Below are 12,507 nucleotides of genomic sequence, written 5' to 3' on the forward strand. Positions count from 1 at the left end.
AGGATCCAGGAGATCGCGGTTCGATTCCCAGTCAGGGCACATGCCCGGGTTGCAGGTTCGATCCCAAGTAGGGGGCGTGCGGAAGGCAGCTGATCTATGACTCTCATCATTGATGTTTCTCTCTCTCCCACTCCCTTCCTCTCTCTGAAATCAATAAAGACATATAAAAAAATTTTTTTAAAGGAAGAAAAGGAAAGTGTTTATGATTTCATAATTAGTGAAAAAGGCAATACGTATTACTCCTATAACTATGTAAAATAGGCTATGCATATGGACAAAGTCTAAAAAATGCAAATATGAAAATAGTTGTGTAAAATTATTATGGTGAAGGTTTTCTTATTTCTTATAGGCTGGTCTCATAATAAAGTTATTCTTTAAATCCTAAAAAAGGGGGCAGGGTCACAGATCTCCCATGCAGAGAGCACCACAAACTGTTCAGCAGTCTGGTGTGACTGTGCTACAAGATGATGGTGACCTGGGGCTTGAACGAAAATGTTAGAAAGCACCATATAAAGGTGAAGGAAGCATGCAACATAGCCAGTGAGCTAAGAGCAAAGCAAGGAGGGTGATAAAATATGGTGGCCATTCTGCACAGGGCTGTTCTTCCAAAGAGCCCAAATTCTGCAATGAGTGAAACAGATATGGGCAGCTGGTGTGTGAAACGGTGTTGCTATTTGCGAAAGAAGGGAAAATAAGATATTTCTCTCCATGGGTTTGATTACAGAAACTAATAAACTATTCTCTAAATAAAAAAAATAAAAAGATCTTTCTCACGGGTGCGTCCTCTGACTCATTAAGACATTTTAGCTCACGAGGCCATGCCTCCTGGTTCCTTTCTTCGGGTCACATGAAAATGAGCAGCGGGTGGGTCATCAAGAGAGGGCTCTCCAGGAAAAGGAAAACTCCTTCAAAGGAAGCCTGTGGGCAGTGGCTTGGGGGCACCCCCCCCACACACACACACGCACTTGCCTGGGGTGACCTCTGCATATATACAGAGCCTCCCTGGCCCGCCTTAAGTGTCCTGAAAGAGGATCTTCTGGGCTGGGTCCCGCAGGAGTCCCAGCGGGCGCTTGCAGGAGTGCAGGCTCACTCTGAAGACAGAGCTCTCCTCCAGGTTCTTTCTCTCCCCTCCTGATTCTTGCCACCGGGTGCAGGTAAGCAGAGATGAAAGGGCCCCGTGAGGTCATGGCCCGGGAACAGTATGGCCTAGCAGATCAGAGCACTCAAACGAGCCCCCGCTCTGCCACTGAGCAGCTGTGCAACTTCGGGCAATTCATTTAACTTCTCTTTGCCTCAGTCTCTCTGTCAACTTCAGGCCTTTACACAGGTTTCCCAGACTTTTCCCGTCCCAGCTTTGCCTGTCTAATGCCTTTTGTCGGTCAAGTTGTAGCCTGGACAGCACTTCCTCCAGGAAGTTTGGCCTCATGTCTGCAGGACAGGATTAGTTGTTCCTCTGTGTGCTCCCACTACACTGTAAGTGGGACACCTCTGCTCGGCACTTGTTTATTGCCTTGTCAGTGTCCCCACCAGACCTTAAGTTCCCCCAGAGAAGAGACTATATCTGAGTCACCATTGTACCGGTAACTCCTGGCATAGTGCCTGGTGGAAAGTGGTCACCTAAATATTTGACCGTTCGTGAAGGAATGAAAGAAAAGCCTGGCTAGATGATGAAGGAGATAGACAGATGCGCAGAGAATTTGCAGTCCCCTCCTCCATATTACTTAGTTGATCACTTATATTGCCACCCAGGCATCCAGCGGGTGATTTATTCACCCAGCTGGGATCTGAGGCTGGGACACGGCCTCCCCTAAAGCCTTCTTTTAAGGTTTTACATTATCATCCTGCTTGTCCTTTCAGATATCAAATTAGCCAACCTCTTTGCTAATCTCCTGGCTCACATTTTTTGGAAGCATTTCTCAGAATGTTGTGATTTCTAGAGAAACAAAGTCAGGGAGAGGAAGTGGAATTTAAACGAAGCCCCAGCCCTCATGGATGGAGCAGCACAGCAAGGCCTTTCTGTGTGAGATCAGCCAGGGGTCTCTGAATTCCACTCATCCGAAGGCCAGCCTCCCCCTCTTAGTTTTCCCTCTGCATGTCCATATTTTTTCGTTTCCCTTCTAAAACTTTCCTGACAGGAAAATGTTCTGTAGAAGAGATCGTCAGGGGGCGGCTATGTTGGTGACCCGGTCTAGACAGGCCTTACTCAGGTGGCATGATTAGAAGGCGCTAGAGCGTTCCTGAAGCAAAGCTTCTCCCAGCCTGTGGCCACAGAGCATGCTGAAAGTCCAACGACACCCCAGTCCTCACCTGGGCCCCCGACAAAACGTCAGTCATCTGGGTGGAGTGTCGGTTAAAGTCATTACTTGCTAACACACCCACCCACCCCTGTTGGTTAATTCACTCCAACAGAGACACACGCTGAGAGCCTTACACCCAGCGACAATGCAGCCTGGAGAGGGTGGCTGTCCAGACACACACTTGCATCCCAAACTGTGGGGAGGACTGTTACCCTATAGGGGCCCTGCCTCCTGACAGCAGGGCAGGCTCCTCACCCTGAGGGCCTGAGGAGGAAGCATCTGGTACCAGGGGGCCTAAGTCAGGAAAAGAGGCCTCCTGTGATGGACCAGGAGGAGAGGGGAGAGGCAGGAGAGGGGGAGAGGGCATGGGACAGGACACACTGTCCCTCCTGATCCCTGATCTGCACCCTTCCCTTCAGGCCCCTTGTATCCTTGGGGTAAGGGCCACTGTTCTTTCACATCCTACCTGCATTTCCCCCAGCACATGCCCCCTTTCACTGAAATCTGAACTTTCATCAGGGACAAATTATTCAATTCACTGTGAGAAACAAGGCATAGAGAATGAAGACTCTGTGGAGAGGGCACATGGTGAAGGCAACTTGTCACACTAAAATGCAAATGCCATTGAGGCAGGAAGTTCCCTGTAGGCAGGAGCCAGGAGATGAGCTTGGGCTCCAAGATTAGGGGAAGCAAAAGTCACCAAGGGCTGCGGGGGCTTCAGAATGAGGGAGAAGGCAAGAGCATCCCCGAACCAAATGCCCTACTCAATGTTATGTCTGGCATCAGTCTCTACCATAAACGTCAGTATGGACAAATAGAAAATACTAGGTTAATCTTTTAAAAATGAGTTCATAAGTTGTAAAACTGTTCTAAAAAGGTATGATAAAATAAAAATTTAGGATAGTCATTCCTAGGAAGGAATCCTGGAAGATGGTAGGATTAGAGAGGGCACACTTGGGGTTTCATAATATTAGTGGTACTGACCTATTTGTAAACTGGTTGTATTTACATGGGTGTTGTTTAATTAGCCCATACAATTTACAAGTACAAATATATTATATACATTATTTTTAATTCTTTAAATACTGAAATATTTCCTTATATATGTATGTGTGTGTGTGTGAGAGAGAGGGGGGGGGAGAGAGAGAATGCTTTATAAATTTTTTAAAAAATTATGTGCAAAACAATGTTTAAAGTGGAGTGCTGAGAGTCTTAAGGTGAGATAGAGATGCAACTGGACTGCAAAATAGCAACAAGCCACTTCTTGAGGATGTCATGGTATTGACTTTTTTCAGATCCACATTGCTATGAGTTTACCCTAATATTACTAGTCCTATGCTATGTGATGTATATATATACATATAAACAAGAAGTTCACATATCAGGGAAAATATAAGAGATCATATGGCTATAAGTAAAGGTGTGGAGGAGACATTTTATAACCTGTATAGACATGACATTTTAATTTTTAATCAATTTCATTGATATATAATTAAAATATAATAAAATTCACTAATTTTCAGAGTAGTTTGATGAGTTTTGTCAATACATATAGTTGTGTATTTACCACCAGAATCTAGATTTAGAACATTTCAATCACCTCAAAAAGTTTCCTTATGTCCCTTATATTAATCCCCTCTTCCATTCCCAGCCCCTGGCAACCATGGGTCTGCTTTCTGTCAGTAGTTTTACTTTTTCTAGAATTTCATATAAACAGAATCATACAGCGAGCAGTCTTTGTTTCCAGCTTCTTTCATTTAGCGTAATACTTTTGAGATTTATCCATGTTGCTGCATGTATCAGTAGTTTTGTGTTTTTTATTGCCTAGTAGTAGTACTCAATTGTATAGATATACTACAATTTATCTGTTCAAATTGATGAACATTTGAGTTATTTCTCGTGTTTTTTTCTCATTTTTAATTGATTTTTTTCTTATGGTAAAACATATGTAACAAAGTTTGTTATTTAAACCATTTTAAAATATACAATTCCATGACATTAATTACATTCACAATGCTGTGTAACCATCACCACTATCTATTTCCAAAACTTTTTTATTACCCTAATCCCGGGGTGGGGAACGTCCGACCTAGGGGCCCTATACAGCCCACAAAATCATTTGGTCTGGCCCTGCCAAGGCCTCACCAAAGAGAAGCAGGTCCAACCATCACGTTAAGGGTGAGTTAATTAAATGTTTGCATAAATAGCAGGCTAATTTTTAAGTTGATAATTTTTTATGGCCTGAGAATGATGTTATAAATATCCAAATGGCCCTAAACAGAAATTCTGTAACCATTAAATAATAACTCCCCATTCTCGCCTCCACACAGTCCCTGGTAATCTCTAATCTACTTTCTATTTCTATGAGTTTGCCTATTATGGATATTTCATATACATATGTGGAATCATACATATTTGTCCTTTATTGTCTGGCTTATTTCATTTAGCATAATTTTTTCAAGTTTCGTACATGTTGTAACATGTAACAGAACTACATTCTTTTTCATGGCTGAATTATATGTGTGTGTGTGTGTGTGTGTGTGTGTGTGTGTATAATTTTGTTTATCTGTTCATCTGTTGGTGGACACTTAGGATGTTTTCATATTTCTAATTTTTAGTTATTATGAATAAAGCTGCTGTGGACATTCAAGGACTAGTCTCTGTGTGGACAGATGTTTTCATTTCTCTTGGATAAATATGTAGAAGTGGAATTTGGTAAGTGAATGTTTAACTTTATATAAAACTGTCACATTTATTTCCCAAATGTTTGTACCATTTGCACTCACCAGCTCTCTCTGGGAGTTCCAGTTGCTCCACATCCTCACTGACACTTGGTATAGTCCAACTTTTTAACTATAACAATTCCAGCGGGTGTGTAGTAGGATCTTATTTTGGTTTTAATTTGCATTTCCCTATGTTAATGATGTTGGGTGTCTTTTTTCATGTTTTAGTTGTCATTCTTTTTTTTTGTGTGTGAGATGAAATGAAGTATCTGTTCAAATATTTTCCCCATTTTTAAATCATTGTCTTCTTATAGAGTTTTAAGAGTCTGTTATATAGACTAGATACATGTCCTTTGTCAGATGTTATGTATTTGCATTCACATACATGTTCACAAAATGCGTATTGTAAGTATCTTCTCCTAGCCTGTGTTTTGATTCTTCATTTCCTTAATGATGTCTTTTGGAGAGCAACTTTTTTGGATTGTACTTTTTGTGTGTTTTTTTAATGTTATTTTTTATGGATTGTACCTTTTGTGTTTTACCTAATAAGTCTTTATCTAACCCAAAACTTCAATGCTTTTCTCTTTTGTTTTCTTCTATAAGTTTTATTAAGTTTAGATCGATGGTCCATTTCAAGTTAATCATTGAATATGGCTTGCAGTAATAGTCAAGGTATACATATATTTTGTTTTGCATATGGATTGTTTCAGGACCATTTGTTGAAGAGGCTGCTTCTCCCACTGAATTACCATCTTTTAAAAAAATAATTTGATCATATATGTGTAGATATATTTCTGAACTCTAGTCTGTTCCAGTGGTCTGTATGTCTTTATATGCATTACTTCACCATCTTGATTACTGTAGCTTTATATCTTGAAATTACATGGTGTAAGGCCTCCAACTTTTCTTTTTTGAAATTGTTTTGGCTAATCTAGCTCCTTTGTATTTCCATATAAATTTAGATTCAGCTTGTCAATTTCCACACCAGAAAAAAACAACCAGACCCCTGCTAGGATTTGGAATGAGATTGCACTGAATCTATGCATCAATTTAGAGAGAATTGACATGTTAATGATATTTAGTCTTTTGACCCATGAATATGGTATGCCTCTCCATTTATTTAGATCTTCTTTACTTTTTCTTAGCAATTTTTTATAAATTTTAGTGTACAGGCCTTGCACATGTTTTGTTGAATTTATCTACAAGTATTTTCTAATTTTATGCTATTATAAATGGTATTTTTAAAATTTTGACAATTTATCATTGCTTGTATATAGAAATACAATAGAATTTTTGTATGTTGATTTTTTATTCTGTGACCTTGCTAAACTCACCTATCAGTCCTAGTAACTTTTTGATAGATTCCTTAGGATTTTTTATATAGAGACTCATGTTAATTGTGAATAATGACAACTCTTCCTTTCTTATCTGTATGACTTTGCTTCTTTCCATTTTCTTATTGTAATGGAAAGGGCTTCCTGTATGATGTTGAATGAACATTTTTTAAATGATGTCTTTTAAAGAGAGAGGATGACACCTTTAAAATTTTGTTTTTCTGTACCAGACAGAAATAATAACTGGCAGTAATAGAGGTACAAGCAAAATAAGATGGGATGAGGAGTGTGTGTGTGTGTGTGTGTGTGTGTGTGTGTATAAGTTGACAGAAATGGAGTAATTAAATCCTATCCATTGAGGAATATTTATGAGGCAGAGTTTTTAAGCAAGTTCATTGGTTCTTCTGGATCTGACCCTGGGAGGTGACAATATGTAGTGTGTTTCCCCCACCCCATGCTCCCAGTAGCAGAGCTACCATGATCCTCCTTCCATTGTTCCAGGACACTGTCCTCTCCCTGCATGATGGCATGCTCAAGAACCTGCTCCCGCATCCTGGGGCTGAGCCTCGGGACTACAGCCCTGTTTGCTGCTGGTGCCAACATAGTGCTCCTCTTTCCTAACTGGGATGTGACCTACCTGTTGAGAGGCCTCATTGGCAAACATGCCATGCTGGGCTCTGGGCTCTGGGGAGGAGGCCTCATGGTAAGTGTCCTGGATTCCCTTAGTGTAAACTCCCAAAGTGCCCCCAGGGGTAGAACAGGGAGGTGATGGGGCAGGAGAATTTGATTCCTTGCAAAAAAGTTTGATCTAACAAGCTAGTCTTGAGTCTACAGCAACTCCAAGGGATAGAAGACTCTAGAAAGACTTACTGAATTTTGGACTAGGCATACTGGGTGTGAACGTTGCCATCAACAGAGTCAGATCAGGCTAGTCATCCAAAACTGGGTCCTGACAGTCAAAGCCAAAGATAGGAAAGACAGGATAATCAAGTCCATGTGAGGTGCCCAGCCACTCTATTTCAACAGCCACAGGTGGCAGCTAGAAATGTAAACTACCCGGTCTCTTCTTAACACTCTTCTCTCCTCCCCCAGGTACTCATTGCAGCTACCCTCATCTCCTTGATGGGCTGGAGATATGGCTGCTTCAGCAAGAGCGGGCCCTGCCGAAGTGTAAGCACCACACCCCACTCTTCTAATATCTAGAATGTCCCCACATTCTATTACTTTAGAGGCAGAGTAGTAAAAAGGCAATTTTACTCTTGGGGTTTGAAATTAGATGGCAATCATGCCCCTTAATCACCCTAAGCTCTTGGACAAGTTGCTTAAATTTTCTGAGCCTCAGGTCCTCATCTGTAAAATGGGAGTTAACAGGGACAAGTCAAAGATCCTGTTATTTAATAAACCATAAATGTCATAATGAACCGTAAATGTTGTAATGAATCATGGGTATCTATACAAATGTGAGAACTGTTATTACTTTTTACCTTATCGATCAATATGAACATGAGTTATGTATGTTGTTATCATGTATTTTTCATAGAAAATTTCTTGGCTATTTTGCTTAATTCTTCTGAGATCTGAAAGGCTCTCCAGAGATCATCTAATGACTAGATTCTAGTCTAACCTCTCCATTTTACAGTTAATGAAACTGAGGCCCCAAATAAATTTGCACTTTATTAATTACAGTAGCATCTATATTTATTTGAAAACTCTCAGTTTTCTTCCACACTATATTGCTTATTCAGCCTCAGATACCTGAATTTGTGGCCTCCTTACAGTAACCCCACAGCCTGCTTTGATATCTGCAACCCATATATCGGGAACCCCACTGATTCAGAATTATATGTTAAAGGATTAAATATAAACACCCACACATTTCATTCACTGTCTGTTCTCAGTCATATCTGGTTTTCCAGACTTGAGTGTACATCAGAATCCCTGCGGGGTTTGTTAAAACACAGGTTTCTGGGCCCCACCCCCAGAGTTTCTGATTCAGTAGGTCTCGGTGGAATGGGAAAATCTGCATTGCTAACAAGTTTCCAGGTGAGGCTATGCTGCTGGGACAGGGACCACATTTTGAGAATTACTATTCTAGGCTTACATCAGACTAATTCATCCTGAATCTTTTAATTTAGAGTCAAAACTTACTACACCTCGGCCAGTGTGGCTTAGCGGTTGAGCATCGACCTATAATCCAGGAGATCAAGGTTTGATTCCCGATCAGGGCACATGGCCAGATTGCAGGTTCGATCCCCAATCGGGGGCGTGCAGGAGGCAGCTGACCAATGACTCTCTCATCATTGATGTTTCTATATCTCTCTCTCCCCTTTCCTCTCTCTGAGATCAATAAATAAAATATTAAAACAACAACAACAAAAACTTACTACATACCTGGCACTGGCTGGGTAGCTCAGTTGATTAGAGCATCATCCTGATATGCTAAAGTTGTGGGTTTGATCTCAGGTCAGAGTACATAGAAGAATCGACCAATGAATGCATAAGTAAGTGGAACAACAAAAATTAATGTTTCTCCTTTTCTTTCTCCCTCCCTCCCTCTCTCTAAAACTGATAAAAACTAAAAACAAACAAAAGACACTTCACACATTTCTCTGTGCCCTCTCAAGCTCCAAGCCCACTTGACATCAGTGGGGAAATGACTATGATTCTATATAAAAACTATTTATTTAAAATTGTAAAATACATATTTTTTAAAAGGGAGAAAAAAACCATCTAGTATCCTGGGAAAGAAGCCAAAATGGAAGCAAGCTAGAATCCCGCCAAGAAAATAAAGTTGTTGTTATCTTTTGGGAGGGGAGAGTGGTACACAGATTAGAAAAGTACAGTGACAGAACTGGTGTCATTTCAGAGTTACTAATTTCTGTCTGTTTCTCTTCTTCTCTGTCTCCATCCTTTCTCTTTCCTATCCTCCTTCCCTTCTTCCTCCCTTCCTTCCTTTCATGCTTGATTTGAAAAAGATAGGAATCAGGGATGGAAGCTTGGAACTTTTGAAAATACAGCTTTCCCTTGAAAAAGTCAGAAGATGGTTTACGATAATCTGACCCTTTAACTCTGGAGGCTGAATGACTGCAGTCTGAGCTTTAACGTTTTTTATTTATTTATTTACTTATTTTTATTGATTTTAGAGAGAGGAAGGGGGAGAGAGAGAGATCATTGTGAGAGAGAAACATTGATCAGTTGCCTCCCATACATGCCCCGACCAGGGTTTAAACCTGCAACGTTGGTTTGTGCCCTGACCGGGAATTGAACCCACAACGTTTCTGTGCGCAGGACGATGCTCCAACCAACTGAAACACTCCAGCCGGGGCTGAGCGTAAAAGTTTTTTGTTTTTTGTTAATCTCACCGGAGGATATTTTTTTCCATTTCTTTTGAGAGTGTGGGAGGGAGGGAGGGAGTGGGAGAGAGAGAGTAAAACATTGATGCGAGAGAGACACATCGGTTAGTTGCCTCCCGCAAGCGCCCTGACCAGGGGCCGGGAGCGAACCCACAACCCAGGTATGTGCCTTTGACCAGGAATCGAACATGTGGCCAATGCTCTAAACCACTGAGCAACACTGGCCAGGGCTGAGCTTAAAAGTTTTTGATGCCAACCTGTTGAGAAGTTCTGAAAAGCCTGCTGAGTCAGGGAGATCCAGGTTCAAGTGCCACTGTTTCCCCCTTCTCAGTTTTTTCTCTTCCACACCTTTCTACCTCTACCCAGTGGCCCCTCATCAGTCACCCTACCTTGGTTAAGCTTTAAAGGAGGTGCCGTGGGTAGGAGTAGCCCCAGGTGATATTATGAGGGGAAACCTGAGCACCAAAGAAGTTTCCAGGTGGCCCCGTCAGTCACCTAGTCACAGCCCAGCCTGGGCTCACTGTTTCTTCTCTCCCTCTGCAGATGCTTACTGCTCTGCTGTCAAGTGGCCTGGCTTTGTTTGGAGCCTTCATTTGCTTTATCACTTCTGGAGTCGCCTTGAAAGACGGTCCTTTTTGCATGTTCGATGTCTCATCCTTCAACCAGACGCAAGCTTGGAAATACGGTTACCCATTCAAAGACCTACGCAACAGGTAAATGGGTGGAGACTAGAATGAATTTGCAGCCTTTTCAGCGAGCCAGAGGGGTGGGGGGAGAGAGGAGAAAGAGGGGAGAAAGAGAGACTACAAACTCCTTTTGGTGACACATTCTAGCATCTCACTCCTCTGATGCTCAAAAATGGCAAATGCAGCAACAACAGGCACCCTCAAGAATGCATCTAGGCCTTTGACTTGACTGGGGGCGGCCCCAGCTGTCTACTGAGGGGGCTCATTTGGCATTTCCTACTTATTCCTCAGCCCCTGCTCTCTTTGTTTTGGGGACAGGAATTATTTATATGACCATTCCCTCTGGAGCTCTGTCTGCCTGGAGCCTTCTAAAGCCGTTGTTTGGCACGTGTCCTTCTTCTCCGCCCTTCTGTGCATCAGCCTCCTCCAGATTCTCCTGGGCGTCATTCATTTCTTCAACACCTTCCTGGGCCTTTTCTGCAGCCTCTGTGAGAAGTCATAGGAGATGCCAGTGCACGGACTGGGGCTCTCAGCAGAAGCTGCCTTGAATCCTTTCTGCAACTATTATTTATGGGTATGAATCATAAACAAACTTCCCTTGTAAGTATTCTTGTAGTGATGATAACAATAATTCCTTGCATTATGTTGAGTGATATAATGCATTTTTAAATCACATTGTAAACTGCAAAATGATATATTAGTACAAGGAATAATTGTCATTATTATTGTGTAGGAGTTTACAGTCTATAAAATGTCCTCCAGCCATGACCTCATAAGCCCATAAAATCTGCCACGTGTAACAGATAGAGAAGTTAAGGCTCCTAGAGGATAATGGACTGGCTGCCCAAAAGCACTCACTTAGGTTCAGGTAAAGTCAGTACCCGAGCCCCTATCTTCTAAATTCAAGTTCATCAGTTGTTATGGACTAAACTGTGTGCCCCCCAAACTCACAGGTTGAAGCCCTAACCCCCAATGTGACTTTATTTGGAGATAGGACCTTTAAGGAGCTAATTAAGGTTAAACAAGGTCATAAGGGAAGCACCCTAACCCGGTAGGACTGACATCCTTGAAAGAAGAGGAAGAGATACCAGGTCTCTCTCTCTCTACAAGAGCAATGGGGAGAAGGACATGTGAGGACAGAGCCAGAAGGTTGCCATCTGCAAGCCAAGGAGAAAGGACTCAGTACACATCAACTTTGTTGGCACCTTGATCTTGGACTCCCAGCCTCCAGAAAATAAATGTCTGTTGTTTAAGCCACCCAGTCTGTGGTATTTTGTTACACCACCCTGATCTGACTAATCCACCAGTGTTCTTTTTATTAGTGTTCAGTGCAGTTCAATAAGTGGTATCCACTGTGTGCTTGGCATTCACCACTGTACATGCTGTGGATCCAAAGATGACAGAGGCATGGTCCTTGACCTTGGACCCTTCCCTGTCCTCGAAGAGCTCATGGTCAGGCTAGGGAAACGAACGTATGTACCAATAATTTAAATGTTACATGGTAAGGGCCATGTTAGAGGTCAACACAGGACGCAATGAGAGCTCAGAGGAACAGTGAACTTTCAAGGAGAGGATTTGTGAGAGATCAAGAAAGGCTTCACTTGTGTCTGAGCTGATTCTTGAAATAGCACAGCAAAGAGGAAGGGTTTTTCCAGCAGAAGCAGCAGCACACTGAAAAGCACGGAGGGGAGTCTGGTCAGCATGGCTCAGTGGTTGAACGTTGACTTGACCTATGAACCAGAAGGTCAGGGTTCGATTCCCAGTCAGTCAGGGCACATGCTTGGGTTGGGGGCACCATCCCCAGCAGGGCATGTGCAGGAGGCAGCTGATCAATGACTCTCTTTCATTATTGATGTTTCTATCTCTATCTCCCTCTCCCTTCCCTTTCTGAAATCAATAAGAACATTTAAAAAAAAAAAAAAGCATGGAAGGGAGACATGGGATGGGGTGTGTGGAGAACTGAGAGGCCACAGCTGCTTCTAATGTGGAACATGGAAAGCAGAGGACCTCCATCTCTCTCACTTTAGGACCTTTGGTCAGGGGGTGGTGCTGGATAGTAAATAGAGTTAGGAGTGGGATGAAGAAGATCCTGGTGGGAAGGTTTGATGGGCAGG

General features: G+C 42.2%; 1 protein-coding gene across 2 annotated transcripts; it reads left to right on the forward strand.

Annotated features, from left to right (window-relative positions):
* The first annotated feature begins 1,052 nt into the window (after positions 1–1,052).
* Positions 1,053–11,648, forward strand: TM4SF19 (transmembrane 4 L six family member 19). 2 transcript variants are annotated; one of them, XM_081138314.1, is made up of 6 exons: positions 1,053–1,154; positions 4,916–5,012; positions 6,856–7,057; positions 7,447–7,524; positions 10,251–10,420; positions 10,712–11,648. In XM_081138314.1, exons 3-6 carry the CDS (start codon positions 6,875–6,877, stop codon positions 10,893–10,895), a joined length of 615 nt encoding a protein of 204 aa, XP_080994440.1. In that variant the 5' UTR covers positions 1,053–1,154; positions 4,916–5,012; positions 6,856–6,874; the 3' UTR covers positions 10,896–11,648. The 2 variants fall into 2 exon arrangements, with proteins under 2 accessions (XP_080994440.1, XP_080994441.1); XM_081138315.1 differs by lacking the exon at positions 1,053–1,154 and having other exon boundaries at positions 4,931–5,012; positions 10,814–10,947.
* The last annotated feature ends 859 nt before the right edge of the window (positions 11,649–12,507 follow it).

This window comes from Miniopterus schreibersii, assembly GCF_964146895.1.
Source record: "Miniopterus schreibersii genome assembly, chromosome: 5".
Taxonomy (NCBI): Eukaryota; Metazoa; Chordata; class Mammalia; order Chiroptera; family Miniopteridae; genus Miniopterus; species Miniopterus schreibersii.

Coding starts and splice junctions, on each gene's coding strand:
- TM4SF19 (XM_081138314.1), top strand. CDS start 6,875: ATGATGGCATGCTCAAGAACCTGCTCCCGCATCCTGGGGCTGAGCCTC. Junction 7,525..10,250: donor AGAGCGGGCCCTGCCGAAGT/GTAAGCACCACA, acceptor CTCCCTCTGCAG/ATGCTTACTGCTCTGCTGTC. Junction 10,421..10,711: donor TTCAAAGACCTACGCAACAG/GTAAATGGGTGG, acceptor TTTTGGGGACAG/GAATTATTTATATGACCATT.